Source organism: Pundamilia nyererei, unplaced genomic scaffold (assembly GCF_000239375.1).
Source record: "Pundamilia nyererei isolate P.nyererei 1_Seehausen unplaced genomic scaffold, PunNye1.0 scaffold00006, whole genome shotgun sequence".
Taxonomy (NCBI): domain Eukaryota; kingdom Metazoa; phylum Chordata; class Actinopteri; order Cichliformes; family Cichlidae; genus Pundamilia; species Pundamilia nyererei.
In genome coordinates, this window is record NW_005187407.1 from 7,814,218 (window position 1) to 7,841,920 (window position 27,703).

The 27,703-nt window shown below is 40.3% G+C and overlaps 1 protein-coding gene across 1 annotated transcript in view; it reads right to left on the reverse strand.

Moving 5' to 3' along the window:
- Positions 1 to 27,703, reverse strand: part of kiaa0825 (KIAA0825 ortholog) — a 115,155-nt gene that overhangs the window by 451 nt on the left and 87,001 nt on the right. The window contains exon 23 of the mRNA XM_005722417.1: positions 7 to 73. Coding sequence (XP_005722474.1) covers positions 7 to 73 — 67 coding nt within the window. The remainder of the gene's footprint in view (positions 1 to 6; positions 74 to 27,703) is intronic.

Genomic DNA, 27,703 nt, shown 5'->3' on the forward strand with positions numbered 1-27,703 from the left:
AAAAGCTTTCTCAAGTTCCTCCACCATCGCTTTCTCTCCATCTTCCAGCTGTGCACCCTCCTGCATCTCCCACCTGAAGAGCACCAAAGCGCACAACATCAGCCATTTTAATACTTGTCAAAGTTAAAACAAACAAACATTAAAACCTGCTGAATGTGCTCTCCGAGGACCATGAACACTGTTTTCTGAGCTCAACCTGGCTGACTGATGATGGGGCTGTAACAAAGGCTTGAATTCAACCCAATATAAACAATTGATCGATTTAGGTTTACCTACTGAGCAATTTAGAGATACAAATGTTAAGCTGATGTTAAGCTTGCTTGAAATGCTAAAGTTTAGATTTTTTCTTCTTATATTTGTAAAAATGTTTACATGATTTACATATATCTGCATGCAAATATTGCTTTCCACGAGAATCGTTTCACTTTGCTGAATGAGGTCTGATGGCTTCAAATCTGTTGGTCGTCTATGGAGTTTCCAGTGGTGTTAAAAGTTTCACCCTTGAACTAAATTTAGATATAAAAGTGTGTCTTTTGTATATTTCAAGCAAAACAACCTTTGTGTAGACATCTGACAAAGTCATCTTCAGCATCTTTTCAACAAGTGTTTGTTGAATTGTTTATTTTTTATGCAAGTCTGGACAATGGCTGCAAATCGGCTGATTTCGCGTGCATGCTGCACACCACCGAGGATCTACAAACCACACTTTCATGCTTTAGCTTCTCACATGGGAGCCTTCTTCTCATTCTTTTTTCATGCTGTGTGGGTCTGTATCACGGCAGTTTCTGCTACTGTGACACGCTGTTAGACATACACTTTTGCACTCGTGTAAACATACACTCTTGGGTATCCACACAAAGAGAATGAAAACTCAGAGGACACTGTAAGAAATACTCAAGTATACATATATATTCCCTTTCTGTCAGTTGGATTCTTACTGTGGCTAAGCGCTAGCATTACATCTGCCAAACCTTCCTTGTTTGGGTGACTAATTTTTAGCGGGAGAGATTATTTGATGTATCATGTTTATTCTCGATTTTGTTTTATTGCTTATACAGTATGTCTCCTCATTGCATTTTTATAATTCTTCAAGCTACAGAGTGGAGCGCTTCAATATGAAGACATCAAGGGCAGTCACTTTGTAATTCACTCGCAGTATTTCAATTGAATCCCTTGACAAGTGACTGTGGTCAATCAAATCCATATGGAGAGCTGGCTGAAGGGCTGCCTTTGAGCTGCCGCATCACACTCCATCCAAACAAGAATATCTGTCTAACTGCAAATGATTGCATTTTCATTGCAATCTCAGAGTCTCCTTTCATCCTTCCCGTCTTTTCGATTTCTCACGATATCATCAAACGTGTACTATATCATACGCTATATAAAGCTGTGCTCTGCGCATGCGTGTGAAGAAGAAGAGGGGGTAAAACATACTATGTTCATTACATAGACAGCAAAAGATGAGTCTCTGGGTGCACTTTGATGAAGCTTCAGACTCTGTTGTACAGACTGGACAATTCAGACGCTGCAGCCGCTGTCAGCGTAATATTTACCGTCTGTAAGGAGACGATCTGTTTATGCAAATATGCTTTGGCAGAAACATTTCCGCTCAACGGCGGCGTAGTCCCTCCATGTACAACTTTGGTCACGGATTCCTCTGTTCCCATGTAATTTTTCCCTCAATCTCTCTTTGCAGCCTTCGCAGGGCTAGTGGAACGTATATGAAAACAGAACAAATGGGTAAGTTATCCCTGCATTTTTTTTTTCTTTTTTCGCTGACATCAAATTAAAATCAGCTCCACCGAATAACGTTCATAAGATACAAACGCACAAACAAAACAATGCAAATGTCACATAGTGTGCAAAACAAAAGCAGCACGGGAGTGAGAGGGGGGAAACGGAAAGCTGGAGGAATGGCAGCCAATAAAGGAGGGAGCGAGGGAGGAAGGAAGACAGGAAGGTACGCTAAAGGTTTTTCAATGTTTAATTTTCAAATAGGATTAAGCAGAATGACATTTAGCTGAAGGTTACAGGCTCAGCATTGTCTTAGCTGATATTGATATGCAGGAGGCGCCCTGCTTGTCACTGGGACAAACACTGTTGATGAATGAGAAGCCTTTCCCCAGCAAGGTGTTAAGTGCAAATTTGAAATGAGAGAGAAGCGGAGGTAGAAAGAGGTATAAAAAAAAAGAAAGAAAAACACACGTACACCCGCATGCACATAAACACACACGCACGGCATTACCGTGTTAGTTGCCATGTAAACTGTCACTAGATAATGTTGCCAAAAGTGTAAATTGTTCCATAAAGTATTGGTTGGATATTAGTTGAGGCGGGTTGATCTTGTGCTGAAAATGAGTGAAAAAAACTGCACAAGGTGCTTTGCTGTGTGTATCTAATTTCAACTACAACACAACAATTCCTCTTAGAAATGCATAAGTAGGCTAAAGTTGACAGTAACTTCTCTGTATCCTCATTTCGGCAAGTTTTCCCCCGGAATTTACATCTTAATAAGGGGAGTCTTACCCTTTAATTCTTATGGGCTCTGCTCATTTCTCATGTATTAATACTGGAGCTGCTGACTTGGCTCTTCCTCTGAATACAGAATAGGACACACATATTAAGACTCATATATTTACAGGATTGATGCCACGGGAGATTGTCTCAGAGTGAGATGAAAAGGCTGGCTCAGATATATTTCAATGTGAACATCGATGTAAGCTGTCCTAATCACGGGATGATGCAGGCACAAGACAGAAAGCATCTATTCTAAATTTCAGCTGATAATGAGTAGTGATGTTCAACAAATTAAGAGCATAAGCCTTTCCCAGAGATCATCAGGCGATCAACTTAATAAATCTTACTCAAAACACAACGCAGATGAAACTTTGATGTTCGACTCCAGCAAGCCTCTGCCTTCTAGAGCGGATAACAAAAAACAGATGTAAACTGTCAGGAAAAAAATATCGCTGTGGAGGAAAGAGCGGAGGGGAAAAAAGCAAGGAAGAAGAAATGATCAGCAACAGGATAATAGAGGCAGGGCTACAAGTACAGACTATTTGAAAGAAAGTGAGTGAGCAAAAAGACAGCGTGCCTTAAAGATCACAACAGACAGTGGGCAGTGGTTTCTTTTGCAGCTGTCAGCGGGCTGAGTGGTTTCTCTCAGAGCGTTGGGTGTTTGTGCTGCACAGGGTGCCCTGTCTGCTTTGCCACTGGGACCTCTGTTTGTTTAAAAGGCTTGCCTGTCAAACAGAGAGCGCCACCGAGAGCCAGACACTCAGCTAAATGACTCTGACAGCAGCCCTAATCAGAGGCTTTGCACATTGCTGCAGGGCCTGGAGGATCCATCATAACCCAAGCCTAAATATTTAAAGTGCTAAACTTTCCAAAGGTCAGGCCTTTCCATGCATGCCAGGGCGACATGTGTCAGAAGTAGGAAGAGAGGCACTGAACAAGAGAGAGACACAAAGACATGGGGAGAGAGGCTATGGTTAATGTCCTTCATTTCTCTCCCTCTTTTATTTTTATTCTTGTGAACTCTGCATTCATTTTAGGGAAGAAATCAGAGGCAAGCACCACTTGTATTTTTTCGTTCTGTTTTAAAGCCTTAGTTAATGTTGAGATTTTGGTTTCGTGCAGACTAGTGGAAAGAAACTATGCAGAATTTAGGACTCATTTAGGTAATTATTTTATAAATTTATAGAAATTAGAGCACCTTTATCGAGACAAGAACCAATTTGTACATTTAAGCATAACAAATATGAAAATTTGCAATACCAAAAAAAATTCTTAATGTAAGTAACCAACTTACACATTTTAATGCTAATATCTAGTTTGTTGTTTTAGTTACTTGTGAATTTTATTTGTCAAAAAAATACTTCTTTTTTTTTTATAATCTCTCATCGTCTGAACCCCAAATCCCTACAACCAGTAGAATTTACAAATATCAGTTTCTTTATTTTTATTTATTTCTGTATTCTGAGGGGTTTATTCCTACATTATTCAAAGCCTCATTAATAGAATTGTTTAATTGTGAAAAACATGGCAAAAAATGACTTTTTTTTGGCTGTTGGCATGCTGGAGTGATAAAAACAGACATCCAAAATCCTCTCTGTAAAAACCTTTAATGTAGCCACAAAACAGAAAAAGACTTTTGAATCTACTTTCATCTAATATTCTAATTTCTATTCTAAAAAAACAGACAGGGTGCAAAGTTAGATAGATAATACCTGATTTGCATATGTAAACATAACATTTCAGAAAACTTGTACCATCCTTGTAATATCCTGCTGACCTGTTATATCTTCTCTTTGGATCTTTGTAGTCAGGTTATGAGCTACACTCTGGCAGTCACAACAAAAGACTCAGCTTCACCTAATGTCTCTTGAAAAATTAGAAATAATGATGTTTCAAAACCTGAGAAAAAACTAAAAATCAAGCTCCCAGGCAGCTGCGAGTGAATCGTCTGCCAAGTGTAAGCTGAAGTCAGCAAAGATGGATGAACCTTTCTATCTACCTGACCAGAACAGGATTTCGAAATTCAAGTTGCTACTTCTTGTTGATGTCAGAACTTAAGGCGAGGTTTTCAAAGGTTAGGGGTAGAGGTGAGGTCAGTGGATGAAATGTACAGCACATAAGGATGTATACAACAGAGTGTGCGACTTATTTGGATCCAGTGCAGCCAAGTAAAGTCCATGTCATCTAATGTTATTCTCTTGAACCTGGTTTCATTTTTGTAGCTCCAAAGACAGCACTGCAGTGCGTGATGGTGTTTGGGAAGTAGAGTGGATGGGAACACATCATTATGGAAGAGAACACAGAGTACTTCTAAGGGGTGACAAGAAGTGTTAGAGTGTTTTATTCCCTTAGATCACACTCAATGAAACTGTTCCTGGACACAAAGTTAAAAAAAAAACACAACCTGAGAGAAGACAAACAGCCACTGTATGGAAACTAAGAGCAAGGCCATAGAGGTATAACAACAAAGACATGTTAGTAGTTGGTAATGGACGTTGTACATAAGAAAACTAGATCAGCGGGTGTAACTGGCAAGTTCACAATACAGGCCAGGGGGGTCGTTTCTTTGACTCGATTTCCATTGAGAAGCAAACATCCAATTCAATTTAGATATGTGCCTTAGCTAGGCCATAAGCCAGAGGGAGATTGTAACTGACAGCCATTGGACAGCTGGCGGCATTTGAATATTGACAAGACAGAGACTTGACAGAAAGGATTATGCTCTACCATCTGACTTACTAGCCACTACACTGATCCATTCTATTGTCAGATCAACTTAGTGTCAGATCTACAGTATGTCCGCATGGTGCGGTGATGCCACTCAGTATTAGACCCTACCTGAGATCCATCTCAATACAAAGTGATGTCCATTCAAAAGCTACAAGATGCTCACTAATGCAACAAGGACAAAAATACCAAAGAATAAAAATATCAAAACGAATCCATTTCCAAGTAAACACGAAATAGCAGACTGTACTTTTCAGACGCTCTACATAATACAGACCAAAAATATAAACAGTCTTTACATTATAAAACTTTGGAAGATGGCCTGTAAATCTCATCTAACTCAAAACTCAACTTAATTTAGTTAGTGTGCTTTCTAGCCTTGTGAGGACAATTTTGAGTTCAGACATTTAAAAGTAAAAGAGAGAATGACTCAAATTGGAATAACTTTCTTTTTTTTAATGTTTAGACTTTTTTACATTTTTAAATGTGTGTGTTTATACGTGTATGACTATATGAACATGTAGTTCAAACACAGTCACGGCATGTCAAACCGTGTCTTTCACCCTCTACACACCTTGCATTTGATGGTCACAGACAACAGGGCTTTGGGCAGATCTGTGAAGGCCCTCATCCACACACAAGATGACAAGCACAGACACACACCCAGACTCAAGGGCATGGATACACACATACAGGAACACACATATATGACATTTCAAACACACGATCGTCTACAGCTCCAAATCAAAACACAAATAAGATCAGCATAAAAAAGTATTTTTCTCAAATTGAAGTTTCTAAATATAGAGCAGAAGAGATCAAGTACTTTTATTTTATGATATTTTCTGACGAGTTCTGCTTGCATACATGCATCCATCCATCCATGGTTGCGCAGATCTCCTTCACTAACCATCTCCTCCACTTCTTCTGCTGAGACCTTAAAGTGTTTTTACACAGTCAAGAGACATAATACCTCTCCAAAATGACCTGGGCGACCCTATCTCTAGAGTTCAACCCAAACAGCTTTCCAGAGCTCATATCTTTCACTTGTATCTACAAGTTACTTGAACTCTGCCACTTGAGGAAGCCACTATTTGTAAAAAGCAAAGCCATATCAACCAGATCAGCCTTAAAACTTCCAGAGCCCGAAAGAACTCGGGGTGAATCTCACTCGCCCTCGGGGGACGAGCCACACAAATCTTCCCAACAATTTTCTATTTTTAAATCTAAGTTCTGTGTTAAACAAATTAGATATGAAATGATTATTAATGAGTTTTCGAGCTGCTTCCAGGCAGATTTTGTTATCTTTGCACAAACTCAGGGTAGCTACTGCCTACTGTGTTCGGTGTTTGTGTTAGACTGAACTAACTGCTCCAGTTTCACACTCAACGAACAGATTGAACAGAGCGGCCTCCATATTTCCCCAATATCAGTTCAATGATTAAGAAAATGCTTTTGCGTGCTGCTGAGTTGTAAAAAACAGTGTCTATTACAGGAAAGTTACTTAGTTCAAACGTGCAGTGCTGGTGGCGATTATTGTGGCGGCAGAGGCGTCTGTATTTGCTATAAGAACAATGTATAGTAATGACCAACGATATTTGTTTAGTAAAATAATTCTTATGGTTTGGGTTGTGTATACATCACCGCGTGTGTGTTTAATGGCCTATTTTGTGTTCCTGCAAGACAGCACTTTATTATTTGGAGAAATAAGACTATACATCATGTGACCACATATTTCAAATCCCCACTGCATGGCAGTTTCAAGCTCTGTTCTCTCCAGTTATCCAGGGGAAAGTTTGAGTAAATTTGCAGTGGCTTAATTACTGAATAATTTAGACCATGCTCCAAATTAATGTAGACATTTCCATATTAATGTGTTTGCCTACCGATTCCACAGTTATTTGTACTGCGGACAGGAGGGTAGCAATTATCACAGCATATCATAGCAGTTGTTCTGGTATTTCAGACATCATTAGGCTGCTTGTCCACCACACTGTGACTGTGAGTGCTAGTCTAAATGTACAGTTTGGTACCTTCCTCAAACAGGCTCACTGTGCCTCTGTGGGTAAGATCTATTTTGCTCCAGGAGACAAAAGGTGAGGGACCTTGTTTGTGCTCTGCGGAGTGATGTCCAAGTTAGAATTCTTGCTCCTTGCAAATGCATTATTATATACAGCAAGGACAATAGCAAATAAGCAAGCACCAGCCAAGTCTACACAAGTGTCTGCTGGTCAGTGCAACCACTAGCTGACTGCTTCACACAGACACTGAGCTCTGCATGTGTCCCAGAAGGTTGACAGCTCTTTGCTCCTCTTATCTTCCATTCTGACCCACACCTTTTCCTTTTTTTAACAGTACCTTGCCTCTAACTCCTTTTCTTCCTCCTTAGTCTCCCAACTGTTTGGCTCTTGTTAGGAGCTTGGCTGAGCAGGCTGGCAGCTTTCACTTAAACAGCACCCCAGAGGAAGTTGTAACACTGAGAAGTGTGAGCGTGTGTGTGTGTGTGTGTGTGTGTGTGTGTGTGTGTCAGAGACCTCTCACACTTGCCACAGTAAATCATTACAGCAAGGCCCTTCATTAGGGAAGCCAACCACCTGGGCTCCTTTCGCCAATGTCATGTGTCTGACTTTCTGACACAGCTTCACAAACTTCCCACCACATGGGGTATTATTTCAACGATGAACTGAAAACTGACTCCAAATACAGCGCTCCCTTTTTACTTGATCGTGATTTCACATTGTTAAGAGTTGTGAGTAAATGGATTAAAGACAGCCTATGCATATCTGCCTCATACACCTCATGGCCACATCCTATCCTCTTGCATGTCACTGCCGAAACAAAGGGAGACAAAGTCATATGGTAGGTCAGTGAGGCATCCATTCAGCGTGACAGATATGCAGGTACCTGTTAACAGCTCCATGGTGTCAATGTGTCTCTTGGATCAAAAATGTGTCTGCTTTAATGAGGCAAAGCGAGACATGATGTAAACATGATCAGGGAGATAAAAAAAATGACAAGTAGAAGGATGATAGACAAAGATAGGCATTTGATAACACACAGCACACACAAATCAATGCACACTTAACTAATGTGACAACAACAACAACAGTCAAAAAGAAATCCAAAAAGAAAATGTGCATTACGATAAGGGTAAAACACCATGCAAAAGTTCTAGCACATGCCTGTGCAGATGTCAGCTCCAGACTCCTCTTAGCTGCTTTCCATGATTATTGTCTTTTAAAGTTCTTAATAGTTACATTGTATTTAAAGCGGTGTCTATTCTTCCATGTAACAAGTTCATTCGTTTCAGTCTTAGTGCACCTGTTGCATACAAAGAATCACAATGTCCTCCATTCTCTGCCTTGCCATGCAGCCCACCACAACAAACACGCCACTCTTACTGGCACCATCAGTCTTTCTCTACAGTCCACTTGAACCTTTGGTGCTCCAGTCCAAACTTCTCTGTCACCACAAAATCTGCACACTCTTTGATTCCGTTCAAGAGTAATTATCAAAGCACGCAATCTGCTTCAGTGTCACGAGTCTGGATTTGGGTCTGCTCCGTTAAACCTCATCACCAAATGCATAAAATATGACCCATAAATTAATGAACAGAAGATGATTCAGATAAAAAGTCAGTAGTTTTTACCCTCATCACACGCAGGCACAAACACAGAAATCAAGCACTCAGTCACACTGAAGCCCCCACTGAACAGTCTACAGAGGAAAGAAAAGAAAATGTTGTCTGTTGTTATTTCACCCCAGTGTGTTACCAGGAAACACTATATTACTTATTCAATACGCTGTCACTTTTGCATATATGAACTGCAAAATCTACAAAGGAGCGTTGAGGGTTGTGAAACTGCAGCTTGCTTACATATAAAGGCCTCGTTCTCAAACACTGATGTGGCAAAACTTCTGTTCAAACCCAGCAATACATACATACATACATACATAATTTTTACAGCCATATGTGAATTGCACATTTCAGCATATTCTACTGTTGAAAGACTGTGTCATGGCTGTTGAGTTGTTAGTATAAGTGATTTAATGGTGAGACACCGAGTCACACAAAAGGAAGAAACACTGGAATAAAACAAAAGTTTCTGGAAGCACATTAGAATCAAGTACAACTTCAAGGAAAATAAAGGAGATACAATATAACAAAAGGTACCTAAAAATGTTACCTATTCATAGTCGAGCCTCTAACTGAGCCTTTTAAAAATGTACTGAAGAACACCAAAACCCGTCAGTGTTACTTCACATTTATTTTTTTTCATGCAATGATATATCATTTCTATATAGAGAGATCAATATTTCATTGAGTCATTGCGTCTCAATGGGACTACCTGTATAAATGAAGGTTAAATAAAAATGTCTTTGTGTTTTGAAACTAGACAAGATGAGTGAAGGGTGGATGTGACCAGAGACCAGAAGTCATCGCATACTCATATTGTAACACCCTAAAGTAGACTTTAAAAATAGGTTTATCGTCTTTTGCTTAAATAGGGACGATCATTTATATAATCAGTAAGACATAAACTAGTGAAACCACTGAGATCATAGATAATGTAGACTTCCATAATTGAGCTTCTTTTTGAAACAGCAGGAGCCACCCTCTGCTTAATGTGAAAAAGAACCTTTTCACAGGACTCTATGCAGTAGTTGTTTTTTGTATGACTTTATCAGTCTCTCACACTGTTGTGGAGGAATTTTGGCCCGGTTTTGTTTACAGTGTTGCTTCAGTTCATTCAAGTTTGGAGGCATCCATTTATGCGCAACACTCTTAAGCTTCTGCTACCTTTCAATCCGGTTTAGGTCTGGACTTTAACTGGACCATTGCAGCTTTTTTTTTTATACCCATTCTGTTGTAGATTTTCTGGTGCTCTTTCTTGGGTTCATTGTTGCTGTTGCACAACCAAGTTTCAGCCAAGCTGAATCACACTGATTCTGAAATATGCTAATATACAGAGGAGTTCATGGTCAGCCCTATGCTTATAAGATGCCCAGGTTCTTTGGCTGCAAACAAACTCGTCACCTCGCATGACAGTTGATATGAGGTATTTGTGCTGATATTCTCCATCAAACATCTCCACTCTGGTCTCGTCTGTCCAAAGCATGTTGTCCCAGAAGTCTTTTGGTTTGTTTAGATGCACCTTTGCAAAGCTAAACTGTGCTGCCATGTTCTTTTTAGAGAGAAGAGGCTTCCAAACTTGCCACACTTGTTCAGTTTTTTTTTCTATGTGCACTGTCATGACCTGAGATGTATGTCTGATAAGTAGTGCTTGGGGTTTGTTTTTTTTGCAATTTCTCTGGGCACTACAAGGTCTGACCTTTACTGGGAAATTTCCTGGGACATCCATTCCTGGGAAGAATATGCCATTGTGTTAGCACATACCTGCAAACTGCCAAAACCTCTGCTTTTATAGAAGTGGTCACACTTATTGATGATCAATTAATCAAGTGCACCAACACTTATCTGCTACTTACACTCTTAATTTTAATCTTAATTTTAAGTAGTAAAAGTGTACTTTCCTTTTTTTGACTGTACAAACAGTCTAAGTGTAAGATTTAGTGAAATTTTTACCAGGGAACAGGTTATTCTGAGAAACAACTGAAAAAGCACAAAATAAATCATCCCACGTCCTTGTGTCAGCAAATATGATACCTTTGCTTTTAAGTGTGGGGAAATTAGGTGTAGGTGTAAATTCTCACTAAAGGCCATACTGTAAATACAGGTATCCAGGCTGCATTCATAATGACATTATTAGATATGGACTCCTGTGGTTTCACTGGGCCTGCAATGAACCGATTAGTCCAGGCAAACACTGATCTCACTTTCCTATGGTGTGTGTGTGTGTGTGTGTGTGTGTGTGTGTACGTATTAGTCTTTGGCTGGGGGTGCTCTGCCATTGTCTATCAGATCAGGGCCTTGTTCTCTTACCATTTCAAACAGTTCATTTTCCACCATGCTAATGGCAGTTTTAGGGGGTTAAAGAGATAAATAAATCCTCGCTGTCACCTCATTTAAAATCAAATGCCACTTAATTACAGCTGTATGTTTTTCAAACACTTTGCATAATTTATTGTTCGGTTCCATCCTAATCTCCAGATCCTTATCGCATGTGCTCTATTTTACCCCGTCTATCCTTATAATAAAATTATAATGCTCCCTCTCTCGGTTTTTTCTTTCTCTTTCTTGCTGCCAACAGCAGTGTGAAAGAGATAAAGACGTTTTTAAGTTGTTCCTCACCTTGTAGGGATTTGATGCTGTAAAGGCCTATTGTCAGCTCAGGAGAGCATACATACACACAGCCCTCTGGCAGTGTTGCTTTTCTTACAAACAAAATACAAACATTGTCAAATTCTATGAAAAGAGCAGGGTAACATCATCGCTCATGATCTGGTTGAAGGCACACATCCAACAAAAAAGGTAGAACACAAGCATGACATGTTGATTAGTACTTTTTAAAAAAACCTTTTCCTGTATCATATTTAGAAGTTTATGTTATTGACATGTATTACACAGTCCAATGTTATTTAAAGATCTAATGTGCACTAAAAAAAAACAACACTAAGCACATCAGTGCCACAGTAAGTGTCATAAAGGGAGGTGGAAAGGCACTGATATGCATGTTACTTTATGAAAGTGGCCTTCAATAACACCATATGTTAACAACATCAGCTGCTGTTTCTCTTTTGTCATAAATGCAGATAAAAGTTCTGTCTCCAGCAATGTTCCCCACAATTTAAGCCGTATTCACATGCGCTCTGCAGCACTGAGCCCTGTGGATGAAAACACAAATGTTTGAATCAGTCAGATCAGACCTTGAACCTTGCCAGCCCCTTATAACAAAGTCTATGCAAGGTCCAATTGAGCCCAACTGATAAAAGATAACTGTCCAGTGAATGTCCAGATTTCCCTTTCAAAATAAAACTGATTGTGAACACAACTGACCCTGAGAATCATTTGTTGTATGCTACTTTTGAAAAAAAAAAAAAGGATTTACCTATTTCTGAAATATTCTTATATGAGGCTCTTTGTTAGATTAAGGCTATTAGGGCAGTGGGTCAGAACCTTTCAAGCCAATTTGTAGTAATTTTCAGCAACATTCACAATTTTTAATTTGTTTACTGTGCATTTTACTTATATTTGTCAATGGGTTCACAAGCCAAGTTGGTACTATGACTTCATTTGGAACAAAATGTTGCGTCTTTGACAGCTAGAGAGTATAAAATGTGTCTTGGCAGATGATTTGTTTGTCTTAAACAAATAATTCTCATGTCTGGTAACATGGGCTTTTCCAATGCAAGCTTTTCATGTCGGCCCACTGACTATATAATTCACACAACTGCCATGTTGGATTTTTATCAATTTTATCTTTTTAAAGACCTGGTTAGCAAGGGAAATCATATTGCAACTTCCTGTTTTTCTGGCAACAGCATACGGACTCAGCAGCACTTTCTAAGGTTGACCAATATATTATTAACCACTTACATACTAAGTAATAACCAAAAACTATGTGTTTCCTATCAGTGCAAACATGATCCCAGCGAGTTATTATGGTGAATTAACTGCTTGGACCCCAAATTGCTACTTGCAGTTATACTTGTTTTTGTTATGAATGTTTTGATCAAAGATAACATTAGATAACATTAGATAATGTTATTTAGGGCAATATTAATATAGAGTCAAACAAGAGACAAGTAAAAATACCAGACAGGCAGTAAATAAAGTTAAGAAGTTAGTGCGAGAGTACACATTTCACCATACATTCATACATTTGCATTCAATGAGCATTGTGCATTACATAGCTGCAGCTGCTGAGGGTGGTGGTACAGTGATTGTCCAGCAGCACTCTCGATCAGAAAACAGATGTAATCCTTATAATCAGTGGATTTTGATTCATAAGCATATTTATCTTTCAACTAAGTATAACAAATAAAGCAGTAATTTAAAAAAGCAAACAAAGGAAACATCTGAAACACCATCTGCCAGTTATGAAAACAAGTACAAGCTCCAGCTATTACTGATTTAAAAGCAGAAAGCAAATCTCCAGTTTTTCATTGTGGCATTTAATGTGTTTAGATCCACCTAGAAACAGCCCATGCAAGCTAGCACAGACTAGAAATGCTGTTATAAACTGCATACATTGGTTTCTATACAATTAAATTTAAACATCTATAATTAAGCGACACACTTAAGTGGCATCTAATCTTGTTATTTCTTTAGAAAAGAAAAAAACACATACAATACACAACTAATGGACCTTATCAATTGGAAAAGTTCCTTATCTAGTCACCTCTAGCAGAAAAAAAGTATTTACACACAATTTATAACACCTTAAAAGAGGTGAACTGAGAGCAAATGGTATGTCCATACCTAACAAGATGGCTCTATCTGTTCTACAGACTTAACAGTAGTAGCAGTAACACAACAAACCTAGGTAATGGATGGGAGGAGCATGCAGTTGTGCATTCTTTCTACAGCCCTTCCATCCTGGGCCAGTCAATGGATCAGACAGGTTGAGGCTTAGTATATCACATAGATCCCATAGTTGGACAGCACAACAGACAGATACAAGTCAATAAGAGGGTGCTGCTTTTGAATATTCACTTAAGTGTTCAGTGTCAGGCAGCATATTAATGAACAGAAAAAAAGGAAAAAAGTTGAGCTTAGTCCTTAATGTAGGTTTGACATGGATTTTCTACAATGTGAGAGAAAGGAAGAAGAAGTGTGTGTGTGTGTGTGTGTGTGTGTGTGTGTGTGTGTGTGTGTGCGCGCGCGCGTGCATGCATGTGTGCACAGTGATGTTGGTGTTGCCTGTAGGTGAGCAGTGTTTCTCTCTTTCTATTTCCTCCATTGAGTGATTTAACTGCTGGGTCACTTGAAGCAATGCAACCAATGTCAGCCGAGTCATTCTGGGACCACGGCACAAAAATTCATTGCAAATAAAGTAATATTGTATAGTATAAACTACAGACAGACACTGCACTATATAATTACAATAAGTAGATTGTTTAGCCTCAGAAAACCATCAATCATATACACTTCAGCCATTTCAAACATATTCCCTACAGAAAAGCATAAAGATATTGCTATCGAGCTTTCGAAATGTCAGGGCAATGGAAACCGAGGCATTGTGCAATTACATAATGATTATTGCAAAACTTTCTCCCCCTCACTCAGTGTGGCTGTAATATGCAGTGGATGGCCATGGGGGTTCATTAGTGAGAACAGGCTGCTGTTGAAAAGCTCCAGTTTCACCTCTGATCCCGGCTAATGTGATTTGGACCTGAGATTGGTAGTGGAGAGATTAGATGCTAGCTCACCTCAGGGTGGGAACCGGAGAAGAAGACATACATCAATGTTGTTTGCTTTCAAAATCAAACGTCTTCTTCTCACCTCTAATTTGCTCTGAAGCATCTGCAAAGGAAAAAAGTGTCTAGGAAGCATTCGAGGCCTAATTTGTTTTCCAGCGACAGAGGATTGGTGGAGCTGAGGGGGTGCTTGCTAATCCACTCTGCTACATTTTGAAGTGCATGATTTGGGCTTTCATAACGAATCAGCTGGTTTCTTGTGGGTATGGCTGGAGAGCTGAAGCTGAAGATCAGCCACGGATGACAACTGTGTTAGTATTCTACCCTTATTACCTCATAACTTACCCCATGGCCTGTGCATAGAGTCGTAATATCAACCTACTCCTTCTTTCATTTCCTTTTCATTAACTCTCCACTTTCTCTGTCACATTTTAGCCTCCATGCTCAGAGCCTCTCTACCTTTGTGCATGTATTCCTGGTGGTGCCCCCTCCACCTCCTCCATCATGTCTCAACCTCTTTACTTTTCCTCATTCCAGTCTCCCCTCTCATTAGGTCACAGTTGTGGTGATTTGTCAGAGTGGCTGTGTTGATTAATAGGCCGACGAAGCCCCTATATTTGGGGGCTGTCAGCGGGGCTCCAGAAGCCAGGGCCGCCCTGCTGAGCTCCCTCACCACCCAGGTGGCCCCATTTGGGCTAAATGAGCTGTGAAGGGTCCCGGCTATGCCCGCCTGCCCCACACTAAGACGTTACGCACAAACACACACGGAGCCATAGACACAAAAACGCCTAAGCACATGCGGGTACACACACACATCTGAAATGAAGTACACATGCAGGCACGCTCACGTACTCAACACCCTGGCTCTCACTGCCATGCACCCCTGCTTTCCCACATGATTTGTCACACTCCATCAATAGACAATAAGTTACTGCCACTCTAGCCTGTCAATGGGCCCTGTCTTCAGCAGACCCTTCTATGGTGTGTCCTAGCCTGGAGGGGGTGGAAGAAGGGTGGAACAGGCGGTTGGTGAGCATGTAGTAGTTGGGTATGACGATGGTAGGGGGGGAAAAAAAAAAAAAGATTACGAGGGGAAGAACAAACTGCACGTGTTTAAAAGAGAAAGAAAAAAGACAGGCAGATGGAAAGAGAAAGGGAGAGAGAGAGAGAGAGAGGATGAGTAGATACTAGACAAATAGCTTTGCTATTCATCCCACATCCCAGTGGAGGCTTTACAGCATTCGTCCCGATGCACAGGCAAGTAGCCAGGTTCAAGTAAATGGGAGTGTGAGGTTTTATGTGTTTCCGTGTGTGCAGAGTAACATGGTTCGGCTGCTCCAAGCCAATTGCCTGGCCTCGGAGTCGGAGGCGGGGATGCGTGCGTGAATGCATGTGAAAGTGAACAGCCCTCTTTGCAAGATTATTTTTGTTCCCCCCTAAAGGAGGAAGGGGGAGACCTTGGTGAATGAGATCATCCTGCCATATTTGCAAGCACACGCACTTACACAAAATGCACAAGCACGCACACCTCCTCAGTAATTCAATCTGATTATGGGCGTCGGATGGGAAACTGGAATCTGTGAAGGTCAGTAAAGTCTGAACAGTAACATCCAACACTGCAGGCTACTGCCACTGTCTCAACTTCTACACTGTCATTACTGCTGGCCGCCTCACTCTCGTTATCAACTTACTTCATCAAGTGCACTTCATTATCAGCTTGTCCTTAACAGACAGATGGGATGGACCCTCCAGCAAATGACAGAGTAACTGGTATAAAGTGATTCCTTTTAAAGACTATTCAGTGAACGGGTCATAACACATATAGTCCCCTGGTATTAGTTTATCTGTGATTTACACTTGATTGGACATCTGGAGGAGGAAAAAAAAGTGGTATGTTTCTTCAAAAAAAAAAATACTGTTTAATTGAACAAATGGCAATGCATTATAATTACATCTGAAGTGATTATAGTCATTATGAAGTCGTTGTTTCTGAGACTGTTGAACATATGAAAGGCGGATGGATACACTAGCTGAATAGACAGCTGTTACTGAAGATGTAAGTAACAGACAGCCCTATCATGCTGGCAATATGGACGACCATGAAATTAAGACTCAACATATAGTAATTACAATGACAATGAGCTTTGTTCGAAGTGTCAAGTATCAATCTCACACTTGCCAGGCAGCTTTCATATCATAGCTAATAGGCAGTTGGTGAGCCAGGCCGCTGCCAGCCACTGAACCAAGCTATTCATGAGCTGGCCCAAGTCATTGTGCTTAGCAGTTGATGTAACAGTAACCCACCCATCAGCTACATATGCCCCCATGCAAATGAGTGCATTAGAGGAGACCTTAGAGAGCGGAGTGTGGCCAATAAATCCAGCCGGGGTGAGAAATGTAGCCTTTACCATGCGTGTCCAACCCCATATATTTAAACTAATTACATACACCATACCAGGTAATAAAAGTCTGCATGCCATCAATTCTGACATCTCATCCAGGGCAATGCAAGAAATGTCTATTGCTATCGATAAATCCTCAGGATAGTGATCTTCTCTAGGTGTAAAGAGTGTGAAAAGGTATATTTGTGGGCAGCTGTGTTAGAAACAGAAGTTAAGTCAGCAGAGATTCCTACATATTTATGATGTATATGTATGTGCGCGCTTTCAAATATATCTACTGATAATGTACTGGAGGACACAAGCAAGTTGTAAGTCAGTCCCAGAATGCAGGAGGTGCCACACAAAGAGACGAACTCAGAAATGGAGTTCAAACCATTCGTGTGTTCTCTGCTGGCTCTAATCCAGAGTGAAAAGACAAAACAACAAATAGCTGATTCAGACAGCAGTAAGACATGGGAGAGATAGTAGTTTTGGCTGCCTGGGGCTCCTATCCAGGTGTTCCATGCCGCTTCCTGACAGGCCATCACACCTGAGGTCAGGCGGAACACGGCTGCAGGTACTTTCACTTTCAGTGGTCATGCCTTGCATGTAAGAAAAAAAAAAAGCACAGAGTTTGCTGAATGCCCACAGACAGCAGATAAATAGATGTAGTCATAGCATTTCCGCTCACTCTGCCTTCGGCTTTGTCTGCAGTGCACCTGAGCACTGCACCTGTGGATAGAAACCCATTAAAGAGAGGATGAGATGGTAAAAAGAAATCAAAGCAGAGAGAGAAAGATGAGGTGACTGAAGGATGGATAGCCAGGAGGTGATGAATCCTGTATTTGGAGGAAGATGCTGTCAACCATTTCAACTTAAAAAGGTCAAAATTCTAAAAGCACTTTTAGTATTTAAAGCAATTTTATTGCTGTCCGTATGTGCCTTCATTAAGGTCATCATTAGACATATATAACAGCCAGTTGGAGACCTACAAATACTTGGTGGACATATGGCCCTGTGGCTTTAGGCCAATCGATGCCACTTGAACTTTTCACCTCCCTGGCAAATTGGTAGCAGAAGTCATCATGTTAAGAGTGGCAGAATATTTTATTTTAGCTACTAGGTGACTAAGAGTAGTCTATTAAATATAATAAATAAAGGGGTTACAATAGCTATTGTACAGAAATAACTATCAAAACCTTCTGAAAAAAGCAACATAAAGTTGAGGAGACAAATATTCAGTTTATGCAATATCCCAAATACCAGCAAAGCCCCATTTGAACCACTGTTGTTTAAAAACAATCATGCACCCCTGTTCCCTCTCCTCTCCCTCTCTCCTTCTTTCTTATACACACCATTTTCATGGGATATTACCCACCGAGTCACCACCAGATTCCAGAGAAAATAGGGGGGGGGACCCATATAAAAGGATCCGCACACCTGGATTTCTACTCCAGGATGTCATCCATGGAATTCGGCAGAAAAGCTAATCCATCAAACTCAAAAAGGAAAATCGTGGATGTGTGTATTTTCGATTAAAAAGGATACCAAAATACACCTGGTTTTCCAAACCAATCCCAAAACATACAGTTTGATAAAGTGATTTATGTCCTTACAAACAATTCTTATTTTATAGAGCTGCCCCAAAAAGAGGGGTAAATTGACAGCAGATAACGTCAAAACGTCAGACTATTGTGGCCCCCGTCAGCGTAAGAACACGGTAATTGGTTGTGATTAATAGAGGGCTTTGCTTATCTGCGCTTTACGCTCGTTTTAAAATGGCCAGACCATGTGATAGCCTCCCTCAAACACACATGCACATACACATTTCACGATTGAAAAACAAAAGCCATTAACATGCAGTATTTAGTATTTTCATGAACACGACACAGTGCAGGTTAAATGTTGATTCGCTTTTGGGTTTATAAAGATTAAGCTCTTCTTTGCTGTCGCGTGCGTCACATTGTGCCTTGACTCTCTACGGTGCTCCCAGCTTCAAAGCTACTCCGATGCAATTGTTGCCACGGTCACCTATTATAAACAACACATTTTTAGAGAAAAGGCTGTAATTGTGCAAAAGTGTGGCACAAATGGCTTTGTAACATTACTGTATGCCTTCCTTCAATGCAACCCATACGCAGGGCCCTGAAAGCTCTCACCAATTGAAGTTCGGCTTTCATCCAGCATAAAAGCTATGTTTGCAATTGAGCTTTGGTGCTATACCTTTCCGTGCCTTTACCCCCACCCTCTATGTCTTGTTTCATATGAGTGCACAACCACAATGGCTTGAGTAATGGGTCCAAAATGCTTTTTTCCCTGAACAAAATCACTGTTTTTTTATGGGTCATGCGGAGAGAACTTTGAGACCCACACAGCTCAAACAGACTACTGCTATTACTAATTTCTTTCTCTGTCTATATTCTAATAGGGAAACCATTCAGCGATACCTCACAGGCCCCATCATTTAGTCTGGCTCGATGCAATATACACAGGAGACTAAAGTAAGAGGAAGACAGAGAAAAACACAAAGGAGAAGGGGAGAGAACACAGGTCAACGACAGAGTTTTTCCTTATTTCAAATGCCAAAATAAAAGAAGGCTTCACTACATTACATGGTTGTGCTGGTGGCCTGTGGCTGTTCCCCTGCTGCCAGATGAATTGGGGTCCAATCCAAAACAGCTGGATGAGAGCATATGGCCTTATACAGGCATAAAGCTGCATTATTTTCTCTATGATCGAATATCTTTGTTTGCTACATTAAAGCTAGGATGTACAGCACATGAGAAAAGCACTTCAGTCTCCAACTGGCCCAGAAGTTTGCATAAGAAATTACTTTCTTAGGTAACTTGATTTAAATCAGTATTTAAATGACAAGCATCCTGTCATCTGGCTTCACGTATTGACAAGTCTGCTTGTCTCCCTCCATCTTTAACAGCTTTGAATGGATTCAAGACACTGCCTTCGAGTCCAAACTCCAAGCATGCCACCTACTGCTGACGTAATGCCCTTTGACATATATCCTCTATCACATATGAAAGCATGTTGCGGTGTGCGAGCACACTGCGGTTGTGCGCGCATGTTCATGCGTGTTCAGAACCATGAGCAGGCTGCAGACTGTGGCCACTGGGAAATCAAGGAGCACTTTGTCATGCATCCTTAAATGTGTGACACTGCGTCTCATGAGACAGTGCCTGATTGGTCTACAAGGCATCAAAGAATGACGGGTGAGTGATGGCCTCGAGGGGATATAGTGCGTGTGTGTGTGTGTGTGTGTGTGTGTGTGTGTCTTGTGTTAAGTGTTGCGTGTGTGTCTTGGCTGGGGTTAGAGACACAGGACAGCACTGTGACATGTCTGGGTGGCACCCTGTCATAGCCAGCTGGCAACATGTCGTAATGCTGCCATCAGGGAGTCGTACTGCACTCTAGTCTCAGTTTTTAAGATTCACTTTGTTTTCCCATGTGTGATTTTCATTCCAATAAAGAGAAAAAAAATCTGATTTAAAACCCACCATTGATTGCTTATATTGTGATTGGTGAGGCCAAAGATATTAAAATGATATGCATGTAACACATGCATACAAAGAAAGTACTAAAGATTACACTAGACTAAAAAGAAACGTATTCCATTAACTTAACAATCATTACTTTGTCATGTTCATTATTTATATTTATTTGTTTTCTATCTTCTTTTACTGTACCTGAGATATGATTTACAAGTTTGTGTGCCTTTTATCCTGTCTCCCTCCCTTCACCTCCAACTGGTAGGGGCATATGGCTGCCCTTCCCTAAACCTGGTTCTGCCAGATGTTTCTTCCTGTTAAAAGGGAGCTTTTCCTTTCCACTATTGCCAAGCGCTTGCTCACACAGGGTCATCTAATTGCTAGGGTTTTCTCTCTATTATTGTAGGGCCTTTACAATACAAATTGAGGTGACTGTTGTTTTATCATTGAGGATTTCGTCATATGTGGCTGACAGGGTAGAGAGTTAGCTTATCAGCTAATACTAGCAAGCTAGGTTAGCATCCATGATCTGTATTATTGTCTGAACAGACACAGATACCTGTTAATTACTGATAAGTAATACTTAAAACATTAGAATTTTATCAATAAAAACTGGAGAGAAGATGGCCATATTATTTGTCACACATATGCTTCAAAGTGCACCTCCATCACAAGTAGTCTAGTAAAATGACTCAAATTAGCTAAGGTAATGCTTAGCAGACAGCTACCAACCTGCTTGTCACCTTCCTGTAAATGAGGTAAGTAATTAAAATCCCAATACAGAAGTCATGATTGGGGAAATTAGCTATAGACAGTCTACTGGGAATGCATTGCTTTTGGACACAGCTTCAAGTGCCATTTGAGGCATCTGATTTTTTTGGCCTTTCAGTATTGGCTTCAATTTTTCTGCCCAGAAAACCAGCCATTACTGTAGAAATAGGTACTATATATCTGACTTTTAGATGGGGTTACCCCTGTATGTACGAGATTATGAGACTATGTTTTACATAAATTTTGCATCAGTGAACACAATCTTGCTCACATTCATGTGAGAGACTAAAAAAGAACATTAACAAATTAAGCTAAGAAAAATAATTAATTAATTGTACATAATAATTTAGCAATGAAGTATTATAGATTGTATATAATATCATAATAACCACCCTACACTACACTGAATTAGTGTTTTATGCTTTGTTTTTGAATGTAAAAAAAAGAGAAGCTGCAGCAGCTTCATCCTTGACTTTATGAATCATATGCACTTCTAAAAGGAAGAACTGAAATCCAAAACCAACAGGGGGCAGGCATAATTACCAGCGTGTCCCTCGTATTTACTATCTCTTAATAAGCTGCTGACATAGAGCAGACAATGGTCTGTCAGCTTTATTTTGTGTGTATTTTTACTCTGTTTAGCTGTTGTATTTTCATCAGCAGATAAGGACTGGCATGGAGTGTGGAGAGGCCGTTTAAACTTGGTCTCCCTAGTCTCTCATTTCTGATCGATGTTACCACCTCTTACCACCAAAGAGGTGTGGAGAGAGAGAGAGTGGAGAGAGACAAAGAGACAGAGTGAGAGAGGAGGAGGATTTACGCTGGCACCGCATTTTTTGTCCAATTAATAGATTGCCAGTGTGTTGCGTATTTTGCATGACAAAGGAGGGTAATATTAAACTGCCATTTGTAATGAAAATGCACTTTGCAAATTAAAAAGTGCAGAAACCCAATTTTTCCTACCTCTTTAGGAAATAAACAGTCCTTAACCAATTAAAGCGCATTGTAATAATTCTGTGATTTATTGCAGGTTGTTTAACTTTCAAAACTCAGCTAACCTATATTAAGGTCACAATCCATCATGTCTTGCATGGGGTGTTGTGGAGTAATGGCTGTTGTATTAGCTGCTTTTGATGATAGTATGAAAGAAGTATTAGCACTTGTCAACAAAACTGCTTACAACATAACATTAGCATGCATGAGCTGCGTCGCCTATTCATTATCTTGGCAGCTCCACACATGCGGTTACTACCTTATACATTTTGCTGGGCTGAGAGCACATGCACCACTGTTTGGTTCTGAGAGAGTGGCAACGTACAAACCATGTGGCACGCTCTGGTTGCAGTGCAGACTGACACCAAAAAGATGAAACAGTCTCTATGGCACAAGAGTGTGTGAGGGAGGAGAAAAGGAATGGGGGAATGGAAATGATAAAGGAGATCACGCTCCATCTTTGTCTTCAGTTAAGCTTCAGTTTCTGCCTTCTGAACACACCAGGAATGCCCAATATAGGTGACACCGTTGGGGGAGGCGGGAGGTAAACAAAGGAGACAAAATGGATGAATACACTGAGGGTGACAGAGAGTGCAACATTATGAACAAGCTACCCACTTCAAGAGTTCAGCTCAGGCTGAAAGATGACTGGCAAAAAAAAAAAAGTACTGTGGCATGGGAAGAAAAATGGAAAGACATAGACAAAACAAGCTAAGCTGTAAACATTTGGAGCTCTGTTCGAGTGGATGCAATGTGGAAAAAGAAAGCTTCTGTGTAAGTAGTATCTGATTTGAAAGACAGAAAGATGGACATGATGAAGGGGCTCAGAGTGAGACACGGGGCTGGAACTGGAGAAATCAGAAACAGATGTAAACATACAGTGAAAGAGTTACAGCTGAAGGGCACGGCAGGGTACCAGCCAGAGAGAGAAAGATGCAGAGATGCAGGGCGGTGTGACATGGTGACATTTGCCTCTGCAAATGGGCTCTCTGGCTTTAGCCGCACAGTCTGGTGTGATGCCCCCCGACTGTGAGCCAAGAATGCACTTAGCTCAACAAGAGCAAATGAATGGCCCTGTTTTGACTTCTACCATTACACTCCTTCTCCCTGATAGCTGGTGCTGGGCAGAGTGGGTCTTTGTTGGAGCACAGGGTTCCATGCGTGTTTAAACACCCTTGCACTATGGTCTAATTAGTGTGTTAAATCAGCGCTTGGATAATATCTGGATTCAACACACAGCCCCTGAATCTTTAGATTCTTTAGTTCTATTTAATGCAGCTTGTTGCAATTGGAATACAACTAAACCTAAAGCTGATTTTAACATGTATTGCTACAAATAGCTATATATATATATATATACACCATATATATAATACCGACTTTGACATAAAAAAGAACTGAAACAGATGCCATTAATTTCTGTGGTCACTGCATATTGTGTATTCTTACTGGTCTCTAACACAAGAACCATGACAGATAATTGGCATAGAAAATAAATTACACCAAAACTCTTCAAAAGCCGTGCAAACACCTAACTAGCCCACAAACCTGTCAACAACAGGCGATGTAGAGCCAAATCCATCGTGCCAACTTTTCAGCATCGCTAACTGCTACTGCTAGAGATTCTAATATCCAAGGCCATCACTGATGAACAGATTTTTCCCTCAAAGTCCATTTTAAACCCAAGTGCTCATCCTCAGAGGAAAAGCACGTGAATACCTTCCCTTGTTAAGCATAAACAGCATTGGCAATTTAGTTCCGTTTACTGAACTTGAACGTTAATAATTACTTGAGGCATGTATTCATATATTTATTAGAGAAATTTTACAAGCATGAAGAAACATGTATGTGCTGGGGTGGTTGCACAAAACACCCTTACTAGGCCTTTAATACTGATATCTGGCCTGTTACATATGTCTATATGCTGTCTTTCTCTGATCACTCAGTCCCCCAACCCACTCTGCATGTGTTGATATTCAAATCTTTCTCCAGCTCCCCAATGATTATTCATGTGCATTTAACTCTCAAACAGCCCCTCATTAACTGTGGCACGCTGGGCCATACGTTGGGCCAAATTACGCAGCTCTGACATACACAAACCAGCAGGGGGGGAGGGTACGAGGGAGCAGAGTCGTAGGGATAAAAAGCCTGGCTCTCTACTTAGTCCTCTCTAACCATAGATAATGGCTGCCAACATGTCTGTATGGTCTTTTAAAGCAATCAGCAGTTTCACTTTTAGAGTGGGTTGGGGTTGAAGAAGGGGGTGTAAGGAGCGAGGGGAGAGGGAGGAAAAGGAGGGATTGGGGTGGGGGTGTAAAGAGGTAAACACTGAGTCAGGATTGGATTCTTATCAAACGTGCAGATGGCGGGAAAAATCAGTAAGAAGTACGGTGGATATTTATTAAATTGATCTATTAATAAATGTATTTCTATTTTTGCTCTTTTTTTTTGACTCTATAATTGAGCACGAACAATTTAAAATGAAATAACAGGTAGCATATTCTCTGTATACCCTGCTTTGATTCAGAATGCTTTTAGATGAGTGTGGAAACAACTGAAACATAGCCTTCCATGATCAACATGCAGTTAGCAAAGTAACTCGGAAGCTGAACTTTGTGGAGATCTAGCGATCTCAATCAAATTTGCTCCATTCTTTGTCAAGACGACCCCACGCTACTTCAGTAATGTTGAGGTCCAGACTCTGGGGAGACCAATCCATGACTGATAGTGTTTCACTGTGTGCTTTTCTATCCAGCTATGCTTTTACTGCATTGACAGTGTATTTTGAAACATTGTGATGTTAAATAATTAAGCTGTTCCCAGTTAGATGCTTTGTAACTAGGATGACTGGGAACAAATTACTTGAGCCTAAAATTTGTTCTTTGCTAAGTTGTCCATTACATGTAGACAAGCAAGAAAAGCCAATATCTAAATATTTCAGAAAAAAAACTGTAAAAGACCTTCAGAAAGCCTGGAGAAATACTGCTCAAGGTCACCTTTCATAGTTACAAGAAAATCTGGATCCCTGGAAGCAAAACATTAAGAAATGAGGGGTGGCTCAAGAGTTTTTGACAGTACTTCACATTATCTCTCAGTTCTTTCAATTATCACCTACTCAAGTTAAGGCAGAGATTTTGTGCTGTAATATTTAACCAGAATTTTTTTGCCACGAGCCAACCATGATGTTCATTATACCACAATCCTACTGAACGTTCCACTTTTAATCAAAAACACACAAAGCAACCTGAGCTGCGATGGAAGCTGTAGTGACTAAATGACCACATAGTCACTAAACATATCATATTCTTCTGGTCCAAAAGTAGTTCATGGAAAAACTGCGAAGGCTTTCCTGCTGAGTTTATGGGCTCTGTTGTTCATTTTGGCTCATACAGAATAAAATATGTTTTGTAAAATTATATACTGTAAATCTTGATCGCACTATGTTTCCAAATGGAGGATTATCTGTAGTATGAAACTGCACGATTATTGTGTAACAGCTTGTTGATCACAAGTCATTAGCCAATCAGTATGCACTCGTCCCTCCTTGTCACATCCGTTTTTTTTAGGAACCAAGATGGCGACAGCGGAAACGCTAATCTGCAGGCTTCAGAACGGGAATTCAGAAACCAGTGGGTGACATCACATCCATCTTTTATATCGTCTATGAGTTTAACTTTGCAGTGTGATGCCTTTTTTATATAGGGAAGTATATCATATTGGGACTTAATAGATTCTCAATATAAAATGACTGGGAAAGAGATCGGTAGGAGAAAAAAAGATTTAAACATGCTCAGTAGAGACTTTTTCCCCCTGATAAAAGGACTGATAATGAAAGATTGCTGGTGAGTATGCAATAGAGGGATAAGGAAGAGTTATTAAATTCTCACAACCACTTAAATCAGCCAGGAAACTAAAAGTAAAACAGGGAAAGCAAGCTCTAGTACGGTGAAATTAAAGCTTTAAAGTAGACCAGTGGCAACAACTCCTACAGCTATCGCTAAGCTTGATTCAATATTAATAAATATCTTATAATAGTGGAAACAATCTAACTGGGTATTGTTTATAGACAAAGAGTTAGCTTCTCTTTAAATCAACACAGAAGTTAACCCTCAAATATGTAATCACCACAACAGCAAAGTGATTTGTGTTTGACAATCTACCGCGTGCCCTCAGCCACCTCACAGCCGCACAAACAAATACTATTAATGCTGACTGAAATATATATAATATTTACAAGTGGAACAGAAAGAAGGCTTTTGATATTTCAGGGGGCAATCCAGGTGTCTTATGCCAACAACCTGACAATAAGAAAAATACATTTCCCAGTGTTATGAAAATCGTGTACAACACCGTTATTTTAGCGTAACTTTTCAACAGAGCTCCAATTCTAAAGGCTCAAAAAATAAACAGTCAAAGGGAAACTGAATGCGTTAGAGGAGGCTTGTGTATAGTTTAGGTCCCATTCTTATCATGACTTGCTCATAAAACAAGCACTGAAATACAAACTTTGTACTAAAAGCAAAGAACACATGCGCATTACCTAATTCATGTCTCACATCAGTCAGTGATACACAACTGAGTTACTTGAACCGTATTTACTGTATGATGTGTAAGTGACTGTGTTTTAAATAAGATAGAAATGACTGTACACATCTGTTATCAACTGCATGCTCTAATACACAATCATCACACAGTGTGTATGTGTGGGAGAGCAAGTTTTAGATGACCTCAGCCATCGAATAAACTCAACATAGCCATTACGAATCAGCCTTTATTGAAGTGCAGGCTGAAAATCACTCACCATTGCCTCTCCCTGCACGTACTACGAGCAATCAAATCAAAATGCGCCCTAATTTGACAGTTGCTATGAGAGTGACCTCAACATAATGTGAATAACTACCCTTTATTACGAAGAAGAATTGAGACTAATTCTACATAGCTTGTCACATCTGACGCTGGGCCTTAAGGTTTGGGGGGAAGGGTTAGCACCATATGCTCAGTTTATGACAGCTACATAACAGCAGTGTGACAACACAGAAGTGTATACTCCTCTAGGAATTGTGAGGGGCAGTGTGTGTGTGCGTGTGTGCGTGTGCGTGCGAGAATCACAGATGTTGCAGTCTGAGGTCTGGTGCAGATGGCTCTGGGCACATTTGCCAGTGATATCCTTCCAGTAAGAACAGCACCCTCACACATTGCTACCTGGGCTCTGCTTAGAGGATATGAAATGACATGCTGTGCACACACACACACACACACACACACACAGATATATGGCTAATAAATTGATTACGACTTTCTAATTGACCCGATAAGAATAACAACAAGGAAGCAAAGTTTCTCTTACTGATAAATACCTGCTGTCAGCTAGCATGTGCTCGACGTCTCAGCAGCTGGCAGATATAAGCGATCTAACTCAACTATTAGGGAAAACAAGAACAAGTTAAATCAGACTAATGCTTGAGAAGCAGAAGCAGTCATGTCTGCCAACGT